This window comes from Dendrobates tinctorius, unplaced genomic scaffold (assembly GCF_039654945.1).
Source record: "Dendrobates tinctorius isolate UK_male_01 unplaced genomic scaffold, ASM3965494v1 ptg000265l, whole genome shotgun sequence".
Lineage (NCBI taxonomy): Eukaryota > Metazoa > Chordata > Amphibia > Anura > Dendrobatidae > Dendrobates > Dendrobates tinctorius.
Genome location: NW_027361932.1, coordinates 4600283 through 4626607, shown reverse-complemented (window position 1 = coordinate 4626607; position 26325 = coordinate 4600283). Strand labels below are relative to the sequence as shown.

The 26325-nt window shown below is 40.5% G+C and overlaps 1 protein-coding gene across 9 annotated transcripts in view; it reads right to left on the bottom strand.

Annotated features, from left to right (window-relative positions):
- Positions 1–26325, bottom strand: part of FBRSL1 (fibrosin like 1) — an 830184-nt gene that overhangs the window by 358349 nt on the left and 445510 nt on the right. For 7 of the 9 annotated variants that reach the window (XM_073559016.1, XM_073559012.1, XM_073559019.1 and 4 more), the window contains exons 4-5: positions 25012–25110; positions 9225–9260 (exon numbers count right to left, since the gene is read on the bottom strand). In XM_073559016.1, the coding sequence (XP_073415117.1) occupies positions 9225–9260; positions 25012–25110 (135 nt within the window). The remainder of the gene's footprint in view (positions 1–9224; positions 9261–25011; positions 25111–26325) is intronic. The other 2 variants (XM_073559015.1, XM_073559020.1) reach the window with 1 other exon arrangement.

Below are 26325 nucleotides of genomic sequence, written 5' to 3'. Positions count from 1 at the left end.
GCCACCAATGCGAGTACACCAAGGCATTTTAATCACATTCTCAGCTTTTAGGCTTTTTTTCATTAAAACAAAAAAAACAAACTCTTAAACATGGTTGTGTCAAGTTTATAACTTATCCTCCAGCGACAGGACAAGGGAAAACATTGTGACTGCAGAGCGTTCGACCGATGGCCAGCCAGTGATAAATATGCTATTCCCTATCCCATCGATATGTTTACATGCTTAATACAAAAATATATTGGACAAGCCCCTTTATAAATTAAAAATAAATGTGAACTGAATAATTATAATTTAGCTCCGTGTGAACCATTTGTTAGGTTACAAGCACTCATATTTTGCCACACAGACTTGTACGAAGTCACAGCCACCTAGGACATGGCTTCTTTACATTCACTCATTCACCCTATAACCAATCTGATTATTACACCTCTGAAAACTGGTGTAATTCCAGGTAACCAAGCCCACGTTGGCACTTCATCAGCCTCCTCATGGTTAGGTCTTAAGAGAAGGGCAGATGTCGCCACATATCACCCGCACATTAGAAGAATAGAAGGCACAATTAACGAAAACGTAAGAGAAAGTGATAAGCCAATGGACAACACTGTTTCTTCTTATAAAACCCCCATGAAAAAAAGTGAGATTTTCCTGGTGAGATGCAGCAGACAGTGAAGTCTTCTGTACAGGCTACATAAATAGTTATTTCTTCATATCTCTTTCTGAGACACACATTCAAAAAACCTGCTAAGCTGATTTTTATCTCAACGCATGGTGGCCATCAGCTAACCAACCGGTTTCCTTCTTAGTCAGCCTAAGCTTTTCCGCTACACTGCAAGGTGAAAACCACAGCGAGAAAGCCAGGGCCCCTCTGCCTGCCCACACAACCCCAAGCTTCAGCAGGAAGGGGAACGGAATGAGGGTTAAGTGACTCAGTGGCCGCAGACGATGGGAGTACGACCACAGCTCGCACAATGATAACCTAGCATTAGCTTTCTTCACATTTATCTCTTCCTGTGTGAAGGTATCGGCTCCTTTATAACATGCACTAGCTGATAGATTTATACGCACTGACTGGGACTTCCCCGTGTAACGCTAGGTTTACATCAAGCGGTTTTTGCAGCATTTTTTATGCAAAATTAAAAGCTCCTTTTTACAGTAGCAGCAAAGTTTCACAAATCTCATGCTAGTTTTTTTTCCTGACCGAATCTGAAAACTGCAGTATTTTTTAAGTCTGCAACATATCCATCCTTTCAGCGTTTATGCACATTTTTTCACCCATAAAAAGCAGAGAAATTTTTTAAAAAATCTGTAAAAGTGCAACTTTTTTTTTTTTTTAACCCAAACCCTGCGTCCACAAAATACTGCAAAAAAGAAAAAAAAAAACAGGCGTTTTGAGCACAGTGTTTCTACTGCCAAAAAATTGATTGTTTTCAGTGGGAGAAACAAAATAACCTTGTAGTTACGATACCTTTATCAATGATAGCAAAAAAGAGGTCACGCAGATCCCACTGCTGCCACCAATTTGTCGGCTTACCCCCTTTCCAGCTGACAACGCCACCTCCTGTGCTCCCTGGCTGCGGCAAGCAACACTTTCCCAACCTCCCCGAATACCTCAGGAGCAGGGGTAATCACAAGGGCAGCTACCAACAGCCATGTCACATGTCAAGAGGTCATGTCTTAGCTGCAGAAAAAATAAATAAATTGCAGCAAAAATGCCTGGTGTGAACATACTATAAGAGCAAACGCAATTAGAAATGGCACTATAAATAGGGGAGCATGGCTAAACTGGCCTGAAACAGTTAAAATAGGGGCTGCCAAAGAAAAAATCTAAACAACTGCCAGATCCGATTTGGGGAGCAGCATCCTAAGCCTAGCAATGTCAGGCAAGACACCATGCCTTTCTATGCGTTTCCCATTGTAAGGGAGGAAACCAAACCCTGAAGAAGCAGCATTAGTCTCATTCACGGTTTACGCTCCCCTCAGCAATACAGATGAACACATTTCTCCATGTTGTTAGATTTCATGAGACGCCCGGGGCCTTAGTCACAGAGGGCCCCTTCTTCCTCCTCCCAGATGCCAGTTTACATGCCACTAGCTTAAATCCCCCAAGTGTTAATGGGAGAAGTAAAAATGACGATAGCTGCCAGATAAACTACACTACAATCTACGCACTGAGAAAACCGATTAAATCCCAAATCACAAACGGTAGGACACACGGTCTGGGCCCGGTGTATATTTTCAGGACAACCGTTATCTCAGGTATTGCATCTATGATGATGAATGTGTCAGTATCTGTAGAAAGTAGTGGAGGGGAAAATGAATATGGATCCTATTTAAAGGGGTTGTTATTTGAATATTGTGTAAATACAAATGAATTGAACTTACTAAGTTACATAATAGTCCTGGACTAATCCCCTCCCAGCCAATGCCACCCTCACCCGGCATGAAGAAGGGCCAATGAACTAATCATAACACCCAGCCCCTTTCAACATGTACCAACACACAGATGAAGCGGAATCCTCCAGCCGGGGAAAGGGGTCTAACATTGGGACATGGATACAAATTTCATAGTTTTCACTTCTATGATCAGAAGAATGAAAAATAAGTTATGTCCCCAGACAATCCCTGTTAGCTAACAGAAAATACACGGTTGCACCAACTCTCTCCGACTAGGCAAGTTTTACTTTTTGCCGCCATGATGATGACATCTGTTTTCGGCCTCAGGGTCTCCATATTTCATCTGACCTTAGTGGAAAAAAGAACTTAAAATGGGTTGTCAAAACTTAACACAGTCTATTATTTTTCTCCTTGTTTGGTTAGCATTTAGTCAAAGTTGAATGGCCAGTGCCACGTTCATGTTTTATAGCGGACACACAAGTGTGTGTACCCTTTCTAACATTATGAGCATTGGAGTTGAAACACTGACATTTCTTCCATATTTTTGTAGAAATCATGGCTTCAGGACAATCTACCTGACAGAGTAATAAAAAGAATGTAGATAAATTCATGTCTACTGCTCAGGAGTTTTTATTTTCGACAGCTGATGTTGAGTGAAAATCCTGCCATGTACATCAATGTGTCAGAGTGAAATCCAGTTATCTCTCTAGCCTGCATCCCAGCTCAGATCATAACCTCTCCTCCCTCCCCTTCCAGCATCTGCACAGAAGCCAAATCCCCCCCCTACTCAATTTTCACATCTCCGTAGACAAGTGGCGGATTATTTACGGCTTTTTATTCCTTTACCGCCACAATGTGTAGATCCGGTAAGCGTGCTGATCCCATGTGACAGTGCTTCAAAGAGACAGCTTAGAGCATTTATTCTTTAAGGTATTTGTAACACACAAAGGAAATGGGATCCCACTGGATATTACTTTCACTGTGGGTTTAGCTACTGATCACAGAAGACTCACATGTCACTTTCGCCCATCTTGGAGCTGGGACAATTTACAAGGAGAGTAAGACATGCTACAGTTATAAGACTATTATGTATACTGTATGGATTAAAATGTCCATACTGCATCTACCAAAGAGAATAACAGCAAAATTAAAAACCAACAAATGCAATGGTCAATTGCCAGGAATGGTCAGCTCAAGTCATTATTTTGGTTATTCAAGAACCTCACTCCAAGACTCTTTCAGATGTCATTTTTTTTTCACACATGTGAAACAGGAAACATGTCGCGATTTCCATCAGATTTTTAAGTGTTTGGAAAGACAGTTGTTACCATCACCATTTCAGAATTTTTTTTTTGCTGTAACTGAAGATTTCTCAAGGAAAGTAGGAAGGTATTGAGAGTGAGGTGCGAGTATTACCCACATCCATCGACTTTGGTGAGTTTGATCTGTGGTTATGATAAAAAACAACAAGCACCCATTATAGACTACTAGCTGAAGAGCCCGGCGCTGCCCTGGCATAGTAACTAACTGTGGTTAGTTAAACCCATCACACATCCTCCATCCCATAGTCCCATGCCCATATACCCATCATGCATCCTTCATCCCATAGTCCCATGCCCATATACCCATCATACATATTCACCATCCCATAGTTCCGTGCCCATATACCCATATACATATCCTCCATCCCATAGTCCCGTGCCCATATACCCGTCATACATATCCTCCATCCCATAGTCCAGTGCCCATATACCCATCATACATATCGCCATCCCATAGTCCCATGCCCATATACCCGTCATACATATCCTCTATCCCATAGTCCAGTGCTCATATACCCATCATACATATCCTCCATCCCATAATCCAGTGCCCATATACCCATCACACATCCTCCATCCCATAGTCCCGTGCCCATATACCCATCACACATCCTCCATCCCATAGTCCCGTGCCCATATACCCGTCATACATATCCAACATCCCATAGGCCCGTGCACATATACCTGTCATACATATCCTCCATCCCATAGTCCAGTGCCCATATACGCATCACACATCCTCCATTCCATAGTCCCATATCCATATACCCGTCATACATATCCACCATCCCATAGTCCCGTGCCCATATACCCATCACACATCCTCCATCCCATAGTCCCGTGCCCATATACCCAGCACACATCCTCCATCCCATAGTCCCGTGCCCATATACCCATCACACAAATCCTCCATCCCATAGTCCAGTGCCCATAATATACCCATCACACATCCTCCATCCCATAGTCCCATGCCCATATACCCATCACACATCCTCCATCCCATAATCCCGTGCCCATATACCCGTCATACATATCCACCATCCCATAGGCCTGTGCCCATATACCCATCACACATCCTCCATCCCATAGTCCCGTGCCCATATACCCGTCATACATATCCTCCATCCCATAGTCCAGTGCCCATATACCCATCACACATCCTCCATCCCATAGTCCCGTGCCCATATACCCATCATACATATCCTCCATCCCATAGTCCAGTGCCCATATACCCATCACACATCCTCCATTCCATAGTCAACCATTATGACATCATAATGAGTGGCGGCGCTTGCAACCTATGATGACATCAGCGTCGCCATGGCAACCATTGTGACATCATAATGAGGGGCGGGGCTTGAGACGCACACACTTTCCCCAGTATGTAGATAGGGGCACTATGACATCATAATGAGGGGCGGGGCTTGACGCGCACACACTTTTTCCCCAGTATGTAGATAGGGGCAAAATTGTTTGGTGAATTGGAACGCGCGGGGTTAAAATTTCGCCTTACAACATAGCTTAGGATGCTCTCGGGGTCCAGACGTGTGACTGTGCCAAATTTTGTGGCTGTAGCTGCGACGGTGTGGATGCCTATCCCGGACATACACACATACATACACACTTTGAGCTTTATATATTAGATGTGAACAGCCACTTAAAACACGTACCGATTATAGCTGTAAAAATCATAGATCAAACTCGTACGTTAAACATGCACCTGAATCGGAGTCCTGAGGGTGAGTTCACACCTGCCATGTTCAAACCACGGTAGTGCCGGGGTAATAAAAATACATTTTTAGAGAATGGGCCAAGGGACACCCAATAAACAGCCAGGTAAAAAAGGTCTTCTTCTTGGCTAATTGTCAGAGAGGGATATTTTGGCATACTGGGTCTCAATAGGAACTAGTCAGACAGTACATATGGGGCAACAAGCCTGTCCCCAGATATCTGCTGTCTAGGAAACATTGATTATGCACGCTAGATTTCAATGTGCCCAGTCCTTACATTCTCCCTATTCAAAAAGAACAAAGCAAATTTTGAGAGCCCACCATTGTTTATGAGAAAATCAGGGAATAAAGTGATTGCTAAGTGATGTTTGACATATCTATGAATATCTACGATCTGACGGTTTTAACCTATTCTATTAAAATAACTCCTCACTTGGACAAACTCGTGATAGCATTGTGGGCCTGTTTCATTAAGGTATTTACAACATTTTTTAGTTTTTGGCATTTTGCCTCTTTTTTTTTTTTCATGTGCCATGTTCATCTTTCTATTTGAACGATTTTATTCTATTTTACATGTCTGCCTGTATTTTTTTTTTCAGTGCACCACTACTGTGGACAGAGTTTAGGAATTCTAAGGGTATGTGCACACATAGTTTTTTGTCTCTGCGGATTTTGTAGCGAAAACTGCAGGAAATCCGCAGGACAAAGTGCTGCGGTTTATCTGCGGTTTTACACCTAATAATGGATGAGGTGTAAAACTGCAGCGTTTCTGCACCAAACAATTGACATGCTGCGTTTTGAAAACCGCAGCAAAACCGCGCGGAAAAAAACGCAGCATGTGCACAGCTTTTTTTTATTTCCATAGGAAATAAAGGTACTGTACAACGCAGCAAAATCTGCTGCGTTTCTGCAGAGCCAAAAACGCTGCGGAAACGCAGCAGAAACCGCAAAGTGTGCACATACCCTAAACGTTTTTACCGGATTCATCAATCCCGACTTTTCAAAAAGTAAAAACATGTTGCATATATTCCAGTACGCTCCCTCCAAATGATTTTATGTACGATATATCTGAAACCGTGACACAATTTTGTAAAACATATCACCTTTAGAGCTAAAGATTTGCAAAAAAAAAAAGTTGGAGATAAAAAAAAGCCTTACGGTACTTTGCACAAATTCATAAGCCACGTGTGTGCCATTTTGAACTATTTGGTGCAAAACCACAAAAGACAAGAAAAAAAATTAAGAATTGGGTCCTGATGCCCCGTTTCTTCACTGCCTTTGCGCTTCTTTTTTTGTCTAGCTTTGTGTTTTGCTTTTTTATTTGGTTTGCACCCAATTCATTATTTTATTTGCACCTTTTTTATGTCCATTTTATATACGCTCGCCTGTTGTTTTTTCTTCTTCTAACTTTAAAGCTTTGTGGGAGGAGTCTAGAAATTCCAGTTTTCATCTAATTCTTCATATGCAACTTTTAAAAAAAAGTCAAAAAATTTGGCCCAACATCACTGAAGTACCCCCCGTGGTTTTGAATGCACCAGTACTTAGATGTAATTGCTTTTTTTAACTTTTAGTGCCAAAAGTCACCGAAAAATAGCTCACAATGGGAAAAAAGTCCATTTTTGACTGCGTGCCACATTCATGAATTGGGCCCGCCATTTTGATAAATTTGGCTCCAAAAACAGAAACTAATACTAGACGAAACGTAATGGGACTTTAAACTAAAAATCTGCAAATGATAAATCTCGGCCTTAGTTTCTAAAGCAAGATATATTAATTTTGTGGAGTTTTTTTTCAACTAAAAGTAGAACAGTAACCAGTATGATAGGATACATTATTTTGAGCTGCTCATTTTCTATTTCCTGCTTTTATCCTTTCCAATCTATCTCTTCAAGGTCTGACTCATGCGAGTCCTGTATTACTGATGAGAGGCGAGGAATACAGGTTTTTACTTTATGCCTCATATATAAGCAGAGGAACAATTGCCAAGGAAGGCTCTTTTATTCTCGTTCACATATCTTGATCTATCTCTGAGTTTTTGCTCCTCATTAGTTCCTGATTTGGAGACTTTCTTCTACACTACAGCCTATTAGATGCAAAGCACACTGTCACCCATGTGAAAAGCAGAGCGATGATTCCTGCCATACGATGCAAGAAAAATCTCATAAGGACAAAAAAGGGAGATCGCACTGGTTAGGAGTCAGTTGTAACCATGAAAATGGGAAACACAATCGGGAGAAGTAGTCGCTCATTTAGTGACCCAATATAAAATCTATCCTACTCGGAGCACTCAAATTCATAGGTAAATATCCCAAAAGCAATAAAACTGATTAATAAAGGACATGCCATTTAAACATTGGTTCTGGTAAATTTTAGAATAATTAGATGACAACAAAAAATAAATAAATAAATAAATCCTGGGTATCATCACTATTTACAATCCAGGCACGTTACAGGTCAAAACCTTTAAAAGTCCTGCAAGCTATATGCATCATTTTACAGCAAACAGAATATCTGGCCACACCATAATGTTGCTGCTTATTCAAACTACAGCTACTAAAAATTCTAGTTTCACAGGATATGCCACAAATGTCTTATAGATGTGGGCCCAACCTTAACTGGAACCCACACTTATAGCTGGAAAGAGGGTCCCTGACCTCCATTACATAGATGTTGTGTGATCACCTTTTTATACACATGTTCTGAGACAAAAATGCATTTCCACACAAGGGTTAGGTGTAGCACTTACTTTCCTAAGGGGTCCTAACAAATTAGACCATTAAGAGGGATATTTGCATGAAATATAATACTATCAAGTAAGGCCTCATTCAGATGTCTGACTATTCATACAAAAACGGTCATCAATCTTTTGGATCCAAGGTTTATCAGTGTTTGGTTAGTGTCCATTTTTACCATCAGTGACTTTCAAGTATGGGAAAAAAAATGCATAAATAACATTTCAAATCTTCTTCTAGCCATTGCATGGTTAATCATGGACAGCACACTGTTTGCAAACTAATAACATCCACGTGCTCTCTGTGATTATAACAGGCCCATACACTTGTACTGGTACTTTGGACTGGCTGCTTGGATCACGGCACCATAGATTTTAAGACGTACACATTCTGTCCATGAAAATCACGGAGAAAATACGTACATGTTACACGGATATCTGAATGGGGCCTAAAATTTTGCTCTAATCGTCTAGCTTACCATATCGAGTGACTCTGCAATTAGTAAGAAACTGCGCACTTGTTGCAAATCAAATCTTTTATTATCTAAAAATTATCAATTTTAGGCACTATGGGGCAGATTTTGCAAGACTTATGGTTTTCAGACCAGTATAAAAAAAAATTACAGAAAATTGTGCCAAATATGTCAACTTGTGCATACCAAGTGCTAATACAACTTATCAACTTTTGGAGGGCATGGTGTAAAAATGGAAAAGTTTTCACACAACGTGAGACTTTTTGTTCCTTCCTTTATGCCAAAAACTTGCTTGCTAAATGTGGGCATGAATCCTCAGGAGTAAACTGGCATCTGCTCATGTTTAGCATCCAAGAGTCCAAAGGAGGAAAGACGGGAGCGCTCATAAACCAGCATTGTTATGAAAAATCAGATCATTATTACTACATAAAAACGTATGCATGCTGAACTTGAGTGACTCGTTACATCACTGATCGGTGCTTGATATTTATGCTCACGAGTAAAAAAACACGCTTACTCTTTATAGCAAATGGTCTACTTGCTACTTGATAAAACAAGGAAAGGAACCACTTACTGAGTAGCCGCGTCCAGAAAGTGACTGAGCTGAGCTCTGTGGAGGAAAGAGAGCAAGGTCAGCAAAGACAAGTTGCCAAAGTCAAATTTTCTTTGTCAGTTCTTTCATGAGCAGTACACATCAGACACACCTGAAAGTAAATGTAAGTGAGGAAAATACACTGGAACCAAATTTTAAGTGAATAAAAATGGCTGCGAACACCACTCTAATACACTATCTTCTGATTTTAGTTAAACATAGCTGCATGGTCAGTAATATCAAGATGTTTTACCAATTGGTAAATGGAAAATATATAATTTTTTTACACTGCACAAATCTCAAAAAGAGATTTAGAATAAAGAGAAAGCTGTACAAGTTGTGAAAAAAAAATGACAGCAAAGCAGTAAACCCCTCCCAATGCCTGGATCGGCCTTACACATTTACGGCTATCGGGAGATACACAGGATCTTTCTTTACCCGACTGCATTGTGACCAGAACCCAGACGACAGTGAAAGACGTCTTCATATTGAATAGACTGTCCGTGTGACTAATCGACAAGTCGGATGTACGGCCAGTTTTACTACATACTACAAAGAATGGACACATCTCTTGCTCTAGGGAGAGGAGTAATTTCTGGTAACTTTGCGTTTCCATTCATTGGTTTGAAGCAAGTGAATGCAAACATATAACATGAGAGATATAGTAGGTGATGGAATATGATTTGCAGATGAAATATGACTAAAATACAGGATCCAAGAAAGAGGATGTAGTCTCATAATAAAAAACAATTTTCTGCAAAACAGCACTCCCAAAATTTACATGATCATTACACACAGATGACATCCCTCCCTATATGAAACCAATGTAGCCTCTTTCTGCTGCGGCAGTGAAGACGTTAAGCACAACATACGGGTGAATAATGCAGCTGCATTTCCGATTTTTCCCTGGTGAGTCAGAGCACAGTGCACCTGCCAACCTTTCCTGCTAAGCCAATAATTGCCAATTTAATCTTTGCCTCTTGGTATCACTCATGTTTAGCCCTTGCTGTGCCCTGAATACATCTTCATTCATCTGGGGGGGTTGCACTTGACAATTAGAGTGTTAGCTTCAGCTAACTAGGGCAGCCAGTTTGGCAAGGCCAGGGAGACAATTATTAGTCTATTTTCCCATCATGTAGTGGGTGGTGCTAGGGAAATCTGAAATCTACCACAATTACATTAGGTTTCTTCTCTTTTCCCTTTCCGCTCTCTCCCTCCTTCTCTCCTCACACCCTCCCTTCACCTTCAGAATATTTCACATTATCACAGCTTTACAACCACATTCAAATTTTCCATGTTCACACGGACTGAGGCTTCTATTTAAATGATAATGAGGGACAATCCATTCAATTGAGCGAGGGAGAAAATCCATTAAAACACAGGCAGCTCTTAAGCTGGGTCATAACCAGATGTAAGTGGGGAAAAAAAGGAGAAAAAAATCTTTTTTCCCTCTTGTTTTACAGGCATTATGCAAGGTCATGTATGGATTTTAACACGGGTCGCAACATTTCAAAAGATTAAGGGAACAATTACACAGAGATGCGCAAATTATTTATGTGGCGAGGAACATAAGGTCTAAAGTGGATAATTGGTCAAATATACTGCTGAAAAAAAAATCATATTCCATGACAATAACAGCAATACCAGATTCAACAGGATAGTACTGGCTTCACAAGTGGGAAAATAATAAGCAGATTTTGCCATATGAACACTTTGCTGCTTTGCTCACAGATAACATGAAAGAGTTTCATTGGCCGCTATGCCCAATAATATATTTTTGCTACCAATCAAAATGCCCCACATGGCAAGCTGGAGTTGAGCACATCATTACGTAGAACGCCGATAGGTTCTAGCTGTTGCCATAGTAACAATTCTGGCCTCCACAGCTCTTTATGATGTTCCATTCTTCCACCTCCTGAAGGGAAGGGGGGCTCAGCTGCTAATATTAAATAAGAATAAACTTTTATATTACGTATACACCACATTCTATTGATCTGGGGACTGCCGCCTACCTGCAAATGAGCTAGCAATCTGCCATGTTCTGCCTGCAGAGAGCTGTGCCCCTCCCCACCCCCAGTCTTACTTCTTTAATTAACATCCCATATCTAAAATCAGAACCACTGCTTCTGATCCCAGAAATCTGCACTAGAGGAAATGTGCAGCTATGGCCCCCCCCGCCCCTTTTCCTCCTCCCCTCCCATCACTTTCGCCTGTCAAAGCTGTCAACTCAAATACAGCTTTAATCTGCCAGGAGCACTTTTCTCCTGACATTTTTAATAAATACTTTCAGCTCTTAAACACATTTGCTGCAGATATCTCCTATCCCGCCTTCCCCCTCTTACTCCCTCTCCTTCCCTGTAGAATAAAAGCAGGGAGACTGAAAGCAGAAAACACTATTTGGGAACCAACTTCTGCCGTTCAGCAAACGATCGTGCTGCAGTGTAAACCGACACAGAGTAAAATCTCCAGCGTGGAGGGCGCCATTTCAGGGTGCACACCGCTCGTGATATTTTATATTCTAATAGTGTCACTTTTTTATGATATAGATATATCAAGACTACTGAAGCAAAAGATGCAGCAAACATACACATTATATTAGGCTAGGCTCACATGACCATTTTCTACACATCCAAGATAAATGGTCAGATTATTCTGACCAGACGTTGAACAGACTTTAAAGGGTGTGTGCACACTAGGGTGACCGCAAAAAATCGATGTTGGAATTTTGTCCGTCTGGACCCCACAAAACGATTCCCCTTTCCAGATATTGAGAGAGCCAAAATTTGAGCTCGATCAAACGACGTTAACCCGTGCCGCTCGTCGCTCAAAGTTTGAAAAAATCCAAATTGAGGTATTTTAAGATTTAGGTATTTTGCATAGTCTGTTAGACTATAAAGAATGTGACAACAACATTGCAGAAATAGCCCTGACCAAATTTTCGAACCATTTGTGGTATTTGAATGCAGAGTTGGTGGGATTATCGTTTTTTGATCCCACCATTACAGACAATGAAAAGTTGTTAATGGCTAACCATCAGAACCATCAGAGCACGCTAGGGTTGTAAATCCAAAAGTTAGGAAAGAAAAATTAAAAGAGGTAGGAAGTAACCGACTTTAACGACCTTCTGACAAAAGATGAAGAACAAAAGCAATATGTCCTGCAAGTTGTAAGCAAATGCCGAGCATTATATTCTGACGTTTCAAAAACTACTTTAACAAAAGCTCTAGAATAGATTAGATAACTATGTAAAATTATCAACTCATGTAGGTTAGCGTGCTCTGATGGTTCATCTGTGCTACTGAGCAATTTATTAGCCATTAACAACTTTTCATTGTCTGTAATGGTGGGATCAAAAAACGATAATCCCACCAACTCTGCATTCAAATACCACAAATGGTTCGAAAATTTGGTCAGGGCTATTTCTGCAATGTTGTTGTCACATTCTTTATAGTCTAACAGACTATGCAAAATACCTAAATCTTAAAATACCTCAATTTGGATTTTTTCAAACTTTGAGTGACGAGCGGCACGGGTTAACGTCGTTTGATCGAGCTCAAATTTTGGCTCTCTCAATATCTGGAAAGGGGAATCGTTTTGTGGGGTCCAGACGAACAAGATTCTGACATTTTTTCCCCCCCATATGAGATCCGGTCACCCTAGTGCACACGTTGCGGATTTTTTCAGCATAAAAATCCACATCGCTTGGCAGAAACGAGAGAGAGAGAGGTAATGTAAACCACACGGAAACTGCTGCGGATCCGCAGGACTAAATCTTATGCGGAACTGTAGCAAAAACCGCAACGTGTGCACATACCCTAATAAGAGAGACATCGTTTTTTCTTTGGTCTGGAGAGAAGAAAAAAAAGTTTCTCCACCTTATCCTCAGTTAGTCCATGAAAACCAGACCACAGTCAGATGTCATCCGAGTATGGTCCGATTTTTTTCACGGGCCCATAGATGTGCGTTAATGATTTTGATCAGATACTCGGATAGTACGTGTCTCATATTTTTTTTGTGCAACAATCAGTATGAGGAAAAAAATCTGATAGCACTCGTACCTATGATATTCTATCTGTGAAAGCCACTGACAGCACTGCAAAATCAGTTGTGTGCACAAGCACTTAAAAGTCAGAAAACACCCCTTAGTGACGGGGCCAACTTTTAAAATTCTGACTATGTCACTATGTGGTAATAACTCTGGAACGCTTCAACAAATCCCAGTGATTTTGAGAATGTTTTTTCCTGGGACATTATAATTTATAATGGTAAATTTAGGTTGATATGTTTTGTGTTTATTAACCCTTTCGCGCCTGAGCCTGTTTTTGCCTTCGTGACCAGGCCAATTTTTTCAATTCTGACCAGTGTCACTTTATGAGGCCATAACTCTAGAACGCTTCAACGGATCCTGCTGATTCTGACAATGTTTTCTCGTGACATATTGTACTTCAGGATAGTGGTAAAATTTCTTAGATATGAACTGCGCTTATATGTTAAAAAAAATCGAAATTTGGCAAAAATTTTGAAAATTTTGCAATTTTCAAACTTTTAATTTTTATGCCCTTAAATCAGAGTGTGATACCGCACAAAATAGTTAATAAATAACATTTCCCACATGTCTACTTTACATCTGCACAATTTTGGAAACATAATTTTTTTTTTTAGGAAGTTATAAGGGTTAAAAGTTGACCAGCGATTTCTCATTTTTACAACAAAATTTACAACACCATTTTTTTTAGGGACCACCTCACATTTGAAGTGAGTTTGGGGGGTCAATATGACAGAAAATACCCAAAAGTGACACCATTCTAAAAACTGCACCTCTCAATGTACTCAAAACCACATTCAAGAAGTTTATTAACCCTTCAGGTGCTTCACATGAATGAATGGAATGTGGAAGGAAAAAATAAACATTTAACTTTTTTTCACAAACATTTTACTTCAGAACCATTTTTTTTATTTTCACAAGTGTAAAAACAGAAAATGAACCACAAAATTTTTTGTGCAATTTCTCCCAAATACGCCGATACCCCGTATGTGGGGCTAAACCACTGTTTGAGCACACGGCAGAGCTCAGAAAGGAAGGAGTGCCGTTTGACTTTTTCAATGCAGAATTGGCTGGAATTGAGAGAGGACGCCATGTCGCATTTGGAGAGCCCCTAATGTGCCTAATCAGTGGAAACCCCCACAAGTGACCCCATTTTGGAAACTAGACCCCTTAAAGAACTTATCTAGATGTGTCGTGAGCACTTTGAACCCCCAAGTGCTTCACAGAAGTTTATAACGTAGAGCCATGAAAATAAAAAATCATTTTTGTTCCACAAACATGATCTTTTAGCCCCCAATTTTTTATTTTCACAAGGGTAACAGGAGAAATTGGACCCCAAAAGTTGTTGTCCAATTTGTCCTGAGTACACTGGTACCCCATATGTGGAAGAAAACTGTTTGGGCACACGGTGGGGATCGGAAGGGAAGTAGTGACGTTTTGGAATGCAGACATTGATGGAATGGTCTGCGGGTGTCATGTCGCGTTTGCAGAGCCCCTGATGTGCCTAAACAGTGGAAATCCTCCACAAGTGACCCCTTTTTGGAAACTAGACCCCCCCCAAGGAACTTATCTAGATGTGTGGTGAGCACTTTGAACCCCCAAGTGTTTCACTAAAGTGTATAATGTAGAGCCGTGAAAATAAAAAAATCATTTTTTTTCCACAAAAATGATCTTTTAGCTCCCAATTTTTATTTTCACAAGGGTAACAGGAGAAATTGGACCCTAAGAGTTGTTGTCCAATTTGTCCTGAGTACGCTGGTACCCCACATGTGGGGGGGACCACTGTTTGGGCACACGGTGGGGCTCGGAAGGGAAGTAGTGACGTTCTGGAATGCAGACTTTAATGGAATGGTCTGCAGGCGTCATGTTGCATTTACAGAGCCCCTGATGTACCTAAACAGTGGAAACCCCCAATTCGAATTCCAACCCTAACCCCAACACACCCCTAACTCTAGCCCTAACCCTAACCCTAGCCCTAACCCTAGCCCTAACCCTAACCCTAGCCCTAACCCTAACCCTAGCCTGCCTACCTGCTTTTTTTTTCTTTACTTTTTTTTTTATTTTTGTGTTTTTTATTTTTTGTATTTTTGACTCATAGTAACGCCACTTCTCCTCTGATCTCACACTGGCAGATGATCAGAGGAGAAGCAGCATTACTATATGACAAGATCGCTGCCCGGCACATAGTAACGCCACTTCTCCTCTGATCTCACACTGACAGATGAGCAGAGGTGAAGCAGCGTTACTGTGTGACAAGATCGCTGCCTGGCACAGCTGTGCCAGGCAGTGATCAGCTGTGCCAGGCAGCGATCAGCTGTGCCAGGCAGCGATCTAGTCACACAGTAACGCTGCTTCACCTCTGCTCATCTGTCAGCATGAGCTCAGAGGAGAAGTCGCGTTATAATGAGGGAGATCGCCGGGAAACAAACAGCTTTCCCAGCGAGCTCTCTCATTGGCTGCTGTGACGCGACGTCATCAGGACCTGAACCAATCAGGTCTCGATGACGTCGGGGGTCCCAGCATGCATTGTGCATCGGGATCCCCGCGTTATAAGGTATGAGGGGGTCCCGGGGGGCACAAAACCGCCGACAGTAGATAAACGTCGGCGCTGCACAAAGCCCAGCAAACGCCAACGTTTATCTACTGTGGGCGGTCGCGAAGAGGTTAATAATAAAAAAATCAAAAAAAATCAGAAACTTGCGAAAATGTAAAAAAAAAAAATTGCAATTTTCAAACTTTGAATGATTATCCCTTTAATCCAGATAGTCATACCACAGAAAACATTTCCCATATGTCGGCTTTATATCAGCACCATTTTTAAAATGCCAATTTATTTTGTTAGCCTTTTAGGAGGTTTAAAAATGCAGTAGTAATTTTTCATTTTTTCAAGGAAAGGTACAAAATTTATTTTTTTTGAGGGACCTATCCAGGTTTGGAGTGACTTTGGGGGTCCTATCTATTGGAAGACCCCAAATGTGATACCATTTTAAAAACGGTGCCTCTTGACATATTGAAAACTTTTGCCAGATAGTTTATTAACCCTTCAGGTGATTTTTAGGAATTAATGCAAAGTGGTATAGCAGGAACGAAAAAGTGTTTGTTTACCATCTAAAAGTCGCTAACTTCTGAACTGACCGCTAGAGCTGGCAGACTCTAAAGGTACTGTTACACTTAGCGATGCACCAGCGATATGACGCGGTCAGGATCGCTGGTACATCGCTAAGTGGTCGCTAGTGAGCTGCCACACAGGCAGATCTCACCAACGACATCGCAGGGGTCGGGGGTCGCTACTTGCCTGTCAGACGAGGCGATCCTGACGTCCTCCCGCCCACGTCCACGCGTCGCACGTCGTCACAGCAGGAAGCCCAGCAGGAAGCTGACGACAAGAAACGGTCTAGGATGTTCTCGCGCAATCAGCGATAACCAGCGGGGGAGCGGTCGGAGGTAAGTATCACACATAACGATATCACTATAACGTCACAAAAACCAGTGCCGTTATAGCGATATTGCTAGCGATATCGCTTAGTGTGACAGGCCCTTAAGGCCGATATTTGGTCATGAACTGCTATGGCAAACATCAGGATCAGACAATCATGATCTCGGTGTGTCAATTAGATTAATGCGGAAGCCCCCACAATCTATTAACCATTTTATTTGATGTAGCCACTTGACAGCAGCAACTAAGGGGTTAAACAGATATGGACGGAGTCAACACTGATCCTGGCTGACACAGCAAGTTGTCAGCTATAGTGTACAGCCGACAGCTGCTGGATTGTCACCTGTATGTGGATGCTAGTCTCATATCTCAGGTCAGTAAAAAGGTGTATTGGCGGTCATTAAGGGGATATGTAAGTGGGTCAAATAATGGCTAAAGACATGTGAGTGCAACCAAAAAATTCAGCTTATCCTTGCTAGAAACCAGGTAAATTTCAGTTGTGGAGAAGCCCGGAATCTCGCCTCTGCCAGAAGTTTGGGTTGCTTGTGAAGGAAACAAGTCCAGCTTCAATCCATAAAATCAATTCCTTTATTTCATGATTAAACTAGGTTTGGCAACACTAAAATATGCCAAGGCAAAGGCATGATTAGGGATAAGGGGTGTAAGGAGGAGAAACCAGAATGCGTTTCGAATGACTGCTGTGTTAATACTCTCGGTCTGATGACTGGTGACCAAGTTTAAGAACACAGCAGTTGTTCGAAATGCGTCCGGTTTCACCTCCTCACACCTCTTATCCTTAATCATGCCTTGGCATATTTTAGTGTTCCCAAATCTATTTTAATCATGAAATAGAAGGATTTGATTTTATGGATTGAAGCTGGACTCACTTCACAAATAAAGACATGCACTCTTGTTATCAAAGGCACATAAGATATATCCATCATTCACCAGATTCACTGACCACATTGACATCATCAGAAGCTTATCCTCTGTAAGTGATAATAAGCGGCCAAACTGTGATTTAAAGAGGGCAAAAAAGGCTAAAACACTGAATTACTACTTCAGGATTTTTTTTTAAAGGTTGAAATATGGCAACTTCTATGACAAACATTAGATTGAGCGGAGCAGCAGATTTCCATCTCATCACAGCAGGCATGCAGCTGGTTAATACTAAATGTTATTGTTTTGCAAACCTCAGAGACCTCCACCTCCACCCACTGCTTTGCATTCTGGAAAAGAGGCAGTGTTTCAATTTATAACCTAAATTAGCTGTCCAATTGAATCTAGCTGGCACAAAGCTTTCCTTGTGACAGGCTGTACTTATGAAACATATTTTACATTAATAGAACGCAACATGAGTCCCATGTGGAGGGTGGTAGACAGAGGGGGTTACATGCAAAGCTATTGAAATGTTCAACCCAATATATCAGAAATGCTAGACATTTTCTCTCTGAAAACCTCTGCAGAATAATGGCCGAGGCTTTCCACTCTAATTCACTACAATAAAAGATGCTGTAAAAAGACCAGCTAATCACGGATTAAAGGGATGTCTATATATCTTTCCTTTACCTCTAGGTAGACTATATGTGCAAATGCAAGAAGCACTCCTATCATCACAACCACCTTCCTTGTATTGTGCAGATTCCCTTCATGCCACCAAAACAGCCACTGACGGTGACCTATGGTATCCGGCAGCAAGATGATCGCAGCAGATCAAATAGGTCCTGGAAGTTATGATCCAGCCTCCAAGGTTTGAACTCCTTTTTCCAGAATATCCAAAAGAAGATTGGTCAGATTAGAATCTGGAAGCCAGGTCAATAACTCATGCACTTTTTGCCATGTTCCTCAAATCATTTTTACCATTAGCAACCCTGCTGCTGTAAAGAAGCATGTTAGGCCCAAAACAATTCATCTTTATATTATCAAATATTTTATCACACAAATCACAAAATATACAAATGGCAGCAAATATAAGCCTAACGACCTCTACCAGACCAACCTCCAAACTAAGAAAAGTCGAAAACCAACCACTGCAAAAAAGTGTTTAAAGGAAATGAAAACCAACCGTAAATAGAAAACATGAAAACACTATCAGCCTAAGCATACCATACAAACCTACAAATCCTGCAGAAATGTACCCAAAAAAGGCAATGTAATATAATAACTTTATTAATACAAAAGCAATAACATGATATTAAAAAACATACTGCACAATAGACCATTATAAAATGGAAAGATAAAAATGAAGGGAGAGGATGTGCCAGATTAAGTATATATTAATACATCCTAAATACACCTATGAAAGATATATGCTAAATAAAAATCAATTTGCTCTGTGCATAGAATCATTATAATACACTGTGTTCAGAATTATAAGGCAAATGAGTATTTTGATCACATCATCCTTTTTATACATGTTGTCCTACTGCAAGCTGTATAGGCTTGAAAGACAACTGCCAATTATGTAAATCAGGTGATTTGCATCTCTGTAATGTGGTCTAATGACATCAACACCCTATATTAAGGCCCCGTTTCACTAAGCAATCTCGGTAGAGAGATCGCTGCTGAGTCACAACTTTTGTGACGTAACAGCGATCTCACCAGCGAGATTGCTGTGTGTGACAGTGATCAGCGAGCGGCCCCCCTGCCGGTATCGCTGATCGCTGGAAGAAACCTCTGGACATTTCTTTGGACGCTGGTCTCCCGCTGGCCAGCACGCATCGCTGTGTGTGACAGCGGGAGACCAGCGATCAGGTGTAAAAAAATAATAAAAAAAAATAAAAAATATAGTTATTCTCACCTTCCGACGTCCCGTTCAGCCATCCTGCCTCTCTCCACGCTCCGGTCCCAGTGATCCTTTGCATGAATGACCGCGAGACTTTGTTATCCCGCGAGACCGTGACATCTCGCGGTCATTCGTGCAAAGGATCACTGGGACCGGAGCGTGGAGAGAGGCAGGATGGCTGAACGGGACGTCGGAAGGTGAGAATAACTATATTTTTTATTTTGATACTATTTTCTACAGCGATGGCCAGCGATGCCGGGCGCTCGGCGTCGCTGTGCTGATCGCTGGTGAAGCTGTCTGTGTGATAGTTCACCAGCGATCACATTGCGACTTACCAGAGATCCTGACACCTTCATATCGGTGTCGGGATCGCTGGTGAGTCGCTTAGTGAGACGGGGCCTTAAGGTGTGCTTAATTATTAGGCAACTTCCTTTCCTTTGGCAAAATGGGTCAGAAGAGAGATTTGACGGACTCTGAAAAGTCAAAAATTGTGAGATGTCTTGCAGAGGGATGCAGCAGTCTTGTAATTGCCAAACTTTTGAAGCGTGATCACCGAACAATCAAGTGTTTCATGGCAAATAGCCAACAGGGTCGTAGGAAGCGTGTTGATAAAAAAAAAATGGGCAAAATAACTGCCCATGAATTGAGGAAAATCAAGCGTCAAGCTGCCAAGATGCCATTTGCCACCAGTTTTGCCATATTTCAGAGCTGCAACATTACTGGAGTATCAAAAAGCACAAGGTGTGCCATACTCAGGGACATTGCCAAGCTAAGGAAGGCTGAAAAACGACCACCTTTGAACAAGAAACATAAGATAAAATGTCAAGACTGGGCCAAGAAATATCTTAAGACTGATTTTTCTAAGGTTTTATGGACTGATGAAATGAGAGTGACTCTTGATGGGCCAGATGGATGGGCCCGAGGCTGAATCAGCAAAGGGCAGAGAGCTCCACTCCGACTCAGACGCCAGCAAGGTGGAGGTGGGGTACTGGTATGAGCTGGTATCATCAAAGATGAACTTGTGGGACCTTTTCGGGTTGAGGATGGAGTGAAGCTCAACTCCCAGACCTACTGGCAGTTTCTGGAAGACACTTTCTTCAAGCAGTGGTACAGGAAGAAGTCTGTATCATTCAAGAAAAACATGATTTTCATGCAGGACAATGCTCCATCACATGCATCCAAATACTCCACAGCGTGGCTGACCAGTAAAGGTCTTAAAGGAGAAAAAATAATGACATGGCCCCCTTGTTCACCTGATCTGAACTCCATAGAGAACCTGTGGTCCCTCATAAAATGTGAGATTTACAGGGAGGGAAAACCGTACACCTCTCGGAACATTGTCTGGCAGGCTGTGGTGGCTGCGGCACGCAATGTTGATCGTAAACAGATCAAGCAACTGACAGAATCTATGGATGGAAGGCTTTTGAGTGTCATCGTAAAGAAAGGTGGCTATATTGGTCACTGATGTTTTTTTTTTGGTTTTAGAATGTCAGAAATGTTTATTTCTAAATTTTGTGTTGTTATATTGATTTACCTGGTGAAAATAAACAAGTGAGATGGGTATATATTTGGTTAAGATGCATAATAATTCTGCACAGTAATAGTTACCTGAAAAAAAACAGATATCCTTCTAAGATAGCCAAATCTAAAAAAAAAACCCACTCCAACTTCCAAAAATATTAAGCTTTGATGTTTATGGGTCTTTTGGGTTGACTGAGAACATAGTTGTTGTTCAATAATAAAAAGAATCCTCTCAAATACAACTTGCCTAATAATTCTGCACGCAGTGTATATCTTCAAATAAATATATAAATATAAGGTATAATAATACTTTATAAATAGACTAAAGGACCAAATTAATGATGTAAGGTATACATTATCAGCAGACTAAAAAAGTGCTCTGTACAAGAATCAATATAATATATAATTATACAAATATATAGCAATAAAAATAATACTACATCAGTAAATCATGTGCTAATGAAGTACACTGTGCAAATATATTATATATACACCAGTATATATACACACACACACAAAGTAGTATGAAATAGAAAGCATATATTATATAAAGAAACCATAAGGATAACAAAAGCTCAGAATATACTGTATATTATAACTATAATGCATCCAGATCACTTCACCATGGGTAAATACAACCACTCAATTAATCTATAGTATATGCAGATACATATACACTGACCAAAATGACACACCACAAATCCCCTAAAACCATTCCAACGCGCGTTTCGCCTTTGCTTTGTCAGGGAGTGATATTTATTTGAAGACATATTTATTCTATGCACAGAGCAATTTGCTTTTCATTGTGCATATATCTTGGTTTTATTTATGATGTATTAGGATATCCATTTAATCTCGCACATCCTCACACATCATTTTTATCTTTCAAATTGTCTGTTGTGCAATATATGGTTTTTAACCCCTTTACTCCCCAAGGCTGTTTGCATATTAATGACCAGGCCAATTTTTACAATTCTGACCACTTACTTTACATTGTTCTTACTCTGGAACGCTTCAACAGATCCTAATAATTCTGAGATTGCTTTTTCGTGACTTAGTACTTAATGATAGTGGTAAAATTTCTTCGATGTAACTTGTGTTTGTGAAAAAAATGGAAATTTGGCAAAAATTTAGAACATTTTGTAATTTTCAATCTTGTATTTTTTATGCCCTTAACCCCCAGGGCTATATTCGGTTTTTACCCTTTTGTTTTTCGCTCCCCTTCTTCCCAGAGCCATAACTTTTTTATTCTTTGGTCAATATGGCCATGTGAGGGATTGTTTTTTGCGGGACGAGTTGTACTTGACTGAGTTGTACTTTAGATCGACACCATTGGTTTTTACATATCACATACTGGAAAACTGGAGAAAAATTCCAAGTGCTGTGAAATTTAAAAAAAAAGTTCAATTCCACTGTTGTTTTTTTTGCCATGTTCACTAAATGCTAAAACTGACTTACCATTATGATTCTCCAGTTCATTATGAGTATGCAAATACCAAACATGTCTAGGTTCATTTTTATTTAAGAGGTGAAAAAAAAATACCAAATTTGTAAAAGAAAAAAAAAATGGCGCCATTTTCCAAGACCCATAGCGTCTCCATTTTTCGGGACCTGGGGCTGGTGAGGACTTATTTTTTGCGAACCGAGCTGACGTTTTTATTGCAATGTAGCGGTGACCCAAAAAACGTAATTCTGGGGTTTTTAATTTTTTTCTCGTTACGCCGTTTACCGATCAGGTTCTTTTTTATATTGATAGATTGGGCAATTCTGAACACTGTAATACCAAGTATGTGCAGATTTGATTTTTTTATTGTTTTATTTAATTTGAACTTTTATTTCTTAAAATTTTTAAACTTTTTTTCATTACTTTTTACAGGCTTCAATAGTGTCCACGGGAGACTAGAAGCTGCAATACTTTGATTGCCTCTGCTACACACAGGCGATGAACAGATCGCCTTTGTGTAGCAGAAATGCTCACTAGCTATGAGTGCCGACCACAGGGCATTAATTAGATTAAAGCCAGAAGAAAAGGCCTATGGTGCAATAGAATTCAAGTATACAACATTTCTAGAGGTTCAATATGTAAAGACACTAGCATTTGTCTTAATTGAAATCCAAACACCTGCATATGTCAGTATAACCTGACAGTCTCCAACATACAATCCAGAAATCCAAGGCACCCTGCAATCTCCTTTAAATATATCGGACATGCAACGTTTCGGCCACACAGGGTCTTTATCAAGCCAAACAAGAAGCATACATGATAAGCCTTTTATAAATTTAACTGGTCTCCAACACAGTGGAGGGGAGCTGATGTTTTATAGAGAGTCCCAATATTTCAGCAATGAAATAAATGAGTTGATGACTGGACCCTTTTATGGTGATCAGAAGAGCTCACCATCGCTAGCGAGATCGCTGATTTTGTGACGCCACAGCGATCTCACCAGCGAGATCGCTGTGTGTGACGGGGATCAGCGACCGGCTCCCATGCTGGGTATCGCTGATTGTGCTCGATCGGCCTGGGCCATTTTTTTTTTTAAATCGGTGGTCTCCCGCTGGCCAACATGCATCGCTGCGTGTGGCAGCGAGACACCAGTAATCAGCGACGCTGGTTTCTAATGTAAACATCGGGTATTCAGGAGCCGCGCGGCTCTTAGATACCCGATGTTTACCTTGGAAACCAGCGTGTACGCCGGTTTCCAAGGTAAACAGCGGGTATCCAAGAGCCGCGGCTCCTGGATACCCGATGTTTACATTAGAAACCAGCTTGCTCGCTGGTCAAGATCGCTGGAGGGGCTGTCTATGTGACAGCTCACCAGCAATCAGCCTAACAATGTCCCAGCGATCCCATCCATGCCAAATCGTTGGTGGGATCGCTGGGACATCTTTATATTTAACGGGGTCTTTAGGGTATGTGCACACGCTGCGGATTTTGCTGCGGGTCCGTAGCAGATCTGACCCTGTGGATCCGCAGCAGATTCTGCTGTGTTTACATTTCCATTCAAGTCTACCTATTTTCAAAAATGCAGTGCACATGCTTTTATTTTATTCCTCTCTGCTCCCCTGGATATTCCTTTTTTATTTTAAATCCACCATGTGAATCAAGAGATATGGACTTTATTATTTAGTGCTAATTTTTATGGCTAAGGTAGCGTTGCTAACAGGGGAATTATGCAAAGTAACCAAAAGACACAACAATAGAAAATACAATAGAAAATACTGTGAGCAATGCCTCCTTTTAAAACAGCAAAAACTTTGCACTAAATAAAAAGGTCCATATCTCTGGATCAGTATGATGGATTAAAACCGTTAAAAAAAATAAAATAAAAAAATACCCAGGAGAGCAATCTGATTATTATGAACCAAAATTGGATAATTTTGACTTGGTGACTGGTCCTCTTTAATTGGATAGAGAAAACACATTAGAAAGACTAACAGTAATTTATTTTGTCACAATGGCTAGCCACTAGTCAAATACTTCTGAAGGTAGAGCTCACACAGAGACTTCCAAGCAATCACCAAGGATGGTACATAACTTTAATGCTTTATATTGTATGTGTAGTGCTTTTAGGGTATGTGCATATGTTGCACATTCATGTGTGGATCCGCAGCAGATTTGGTCCTGTGGATCCGCTGCAGATTCGCTACACAGTACTATGTTATCCTATGGAAAAAAAATCCGCAGCACGTCAATTCTTTGTGCGGATTCCGCAGTGTTTTTACACCCATTCCAGTATAGGAATCCGCAGGTGTAAAAACGCATGCCAAATCCACACAAAATTAGCAATAAATCCGCAGGAAATCCACAGTAAAAACGCGGGTATTTTGACCTGCGGATTCTGCACGGAAAAATCTGCACATGAATCTGCAACGTGTGCACATACCCTTAGGCTGCTTGCACACACGTGTATTTATTTTTTAATGGTGGTGAAGACAGGCAAATAGGCAGTGCAAAAAAATTCCCCAAAACAAAACTACTTACATCACTAAGACAGTCATGAGAGCTGCTGCGATGCGAACTCATGGCTTCTTTGATATTACTGTCATTACTTCTACCATTTCTGTTCCTGGACGCTTTGACCTGAAAAAAACAAAACAAAAAGAAAGATATACATTTAGAAATAAAGTTTACAAAAAAGCTTAGCAACATGTCCGCTAAATCTACAGCTAGACTTTTTACTACTTACAGAAGGCTGTATAAAAAAAAAAAAAAAAAAAAAAAAAAAGCTGAATTCAAAGTTTATTTTTAAGAAATTTATTGGCCTGATTCATCAAGATGTTTTTGGCATAATTCAGACTTAAAGGAAACCTGTCATGCTAAATTTTGGAGGTGATTTAACCCCTTAGTGACCAGGCCAATCTTCTGAAATCTGACCACTGTCAGAGGGGTTATAGCTTTGGAACGCGTCAATGGAGCCCACGGATTCGGAGATTGTTTTTTCGTGACATATTGTACTTCATAATAGTGGAACAATTTCTTTGATATGACTTGCATTTATTTATGAAAATATCGGAAATTTGGTGAAAATTTCAAAAAAGTTGCAATTTTCAATATTTTAATTCTTATGCCCTTAAATCAAAGTTACATTACACAAAATAGTTAATAAATAACATTTCCCACATGTCTACATCTGTATAGTTTTTGAAACATATTTTTTTTTGTTAGGAAGTTAAAAGGTTTAAAAGGTGATCAGAAATTTCTCATTTTTCCAACAAAATCTACAAAATCATTTATTTAGGGACCACCTCACATTTGAATTGTGTTTGAGGGGCCTATTTGACAGAAAATACCCAAAAGTCGTGACACCATTCTAAAAACTGCACCCCCTTACATTTCTCAAAACCACATTCAAGAAGTGTATTAACCATTCAGGAGTTTCACAGGAACTAAAGCAATGTAGAAGGAAAAAAATGAACATTAACTTTTTTTCACAAAATTTTTACTTTAACCCCCAAATTTTTATTTTCACAAAGGTAACAGGAGAAGATGGACCTTCAAATTTGTTGTGCAATTTCTCCTTAGTATGCAGATACCCCATATGTGGGTAAAATCCACACAAATCTTGGAAGGAGCACTGTTTGACTTTTTGAAAACAAAAATGGCTGGAATCGAGAGTTGACACCCTGTAGCGTTTGGAGAGCCCGTGATGTGCCTGAACAATGGAAACCCTCAACATAAGTTACCCCATTTTTGGAAACTAGACCCCTTAAGGAATGTATTTAGATGTGTGGTGAGCACCTGGAACACCCCCAGGTGCTTCACAGAAGCTTATAACGTAGGGCTCTGAAAAAAAAA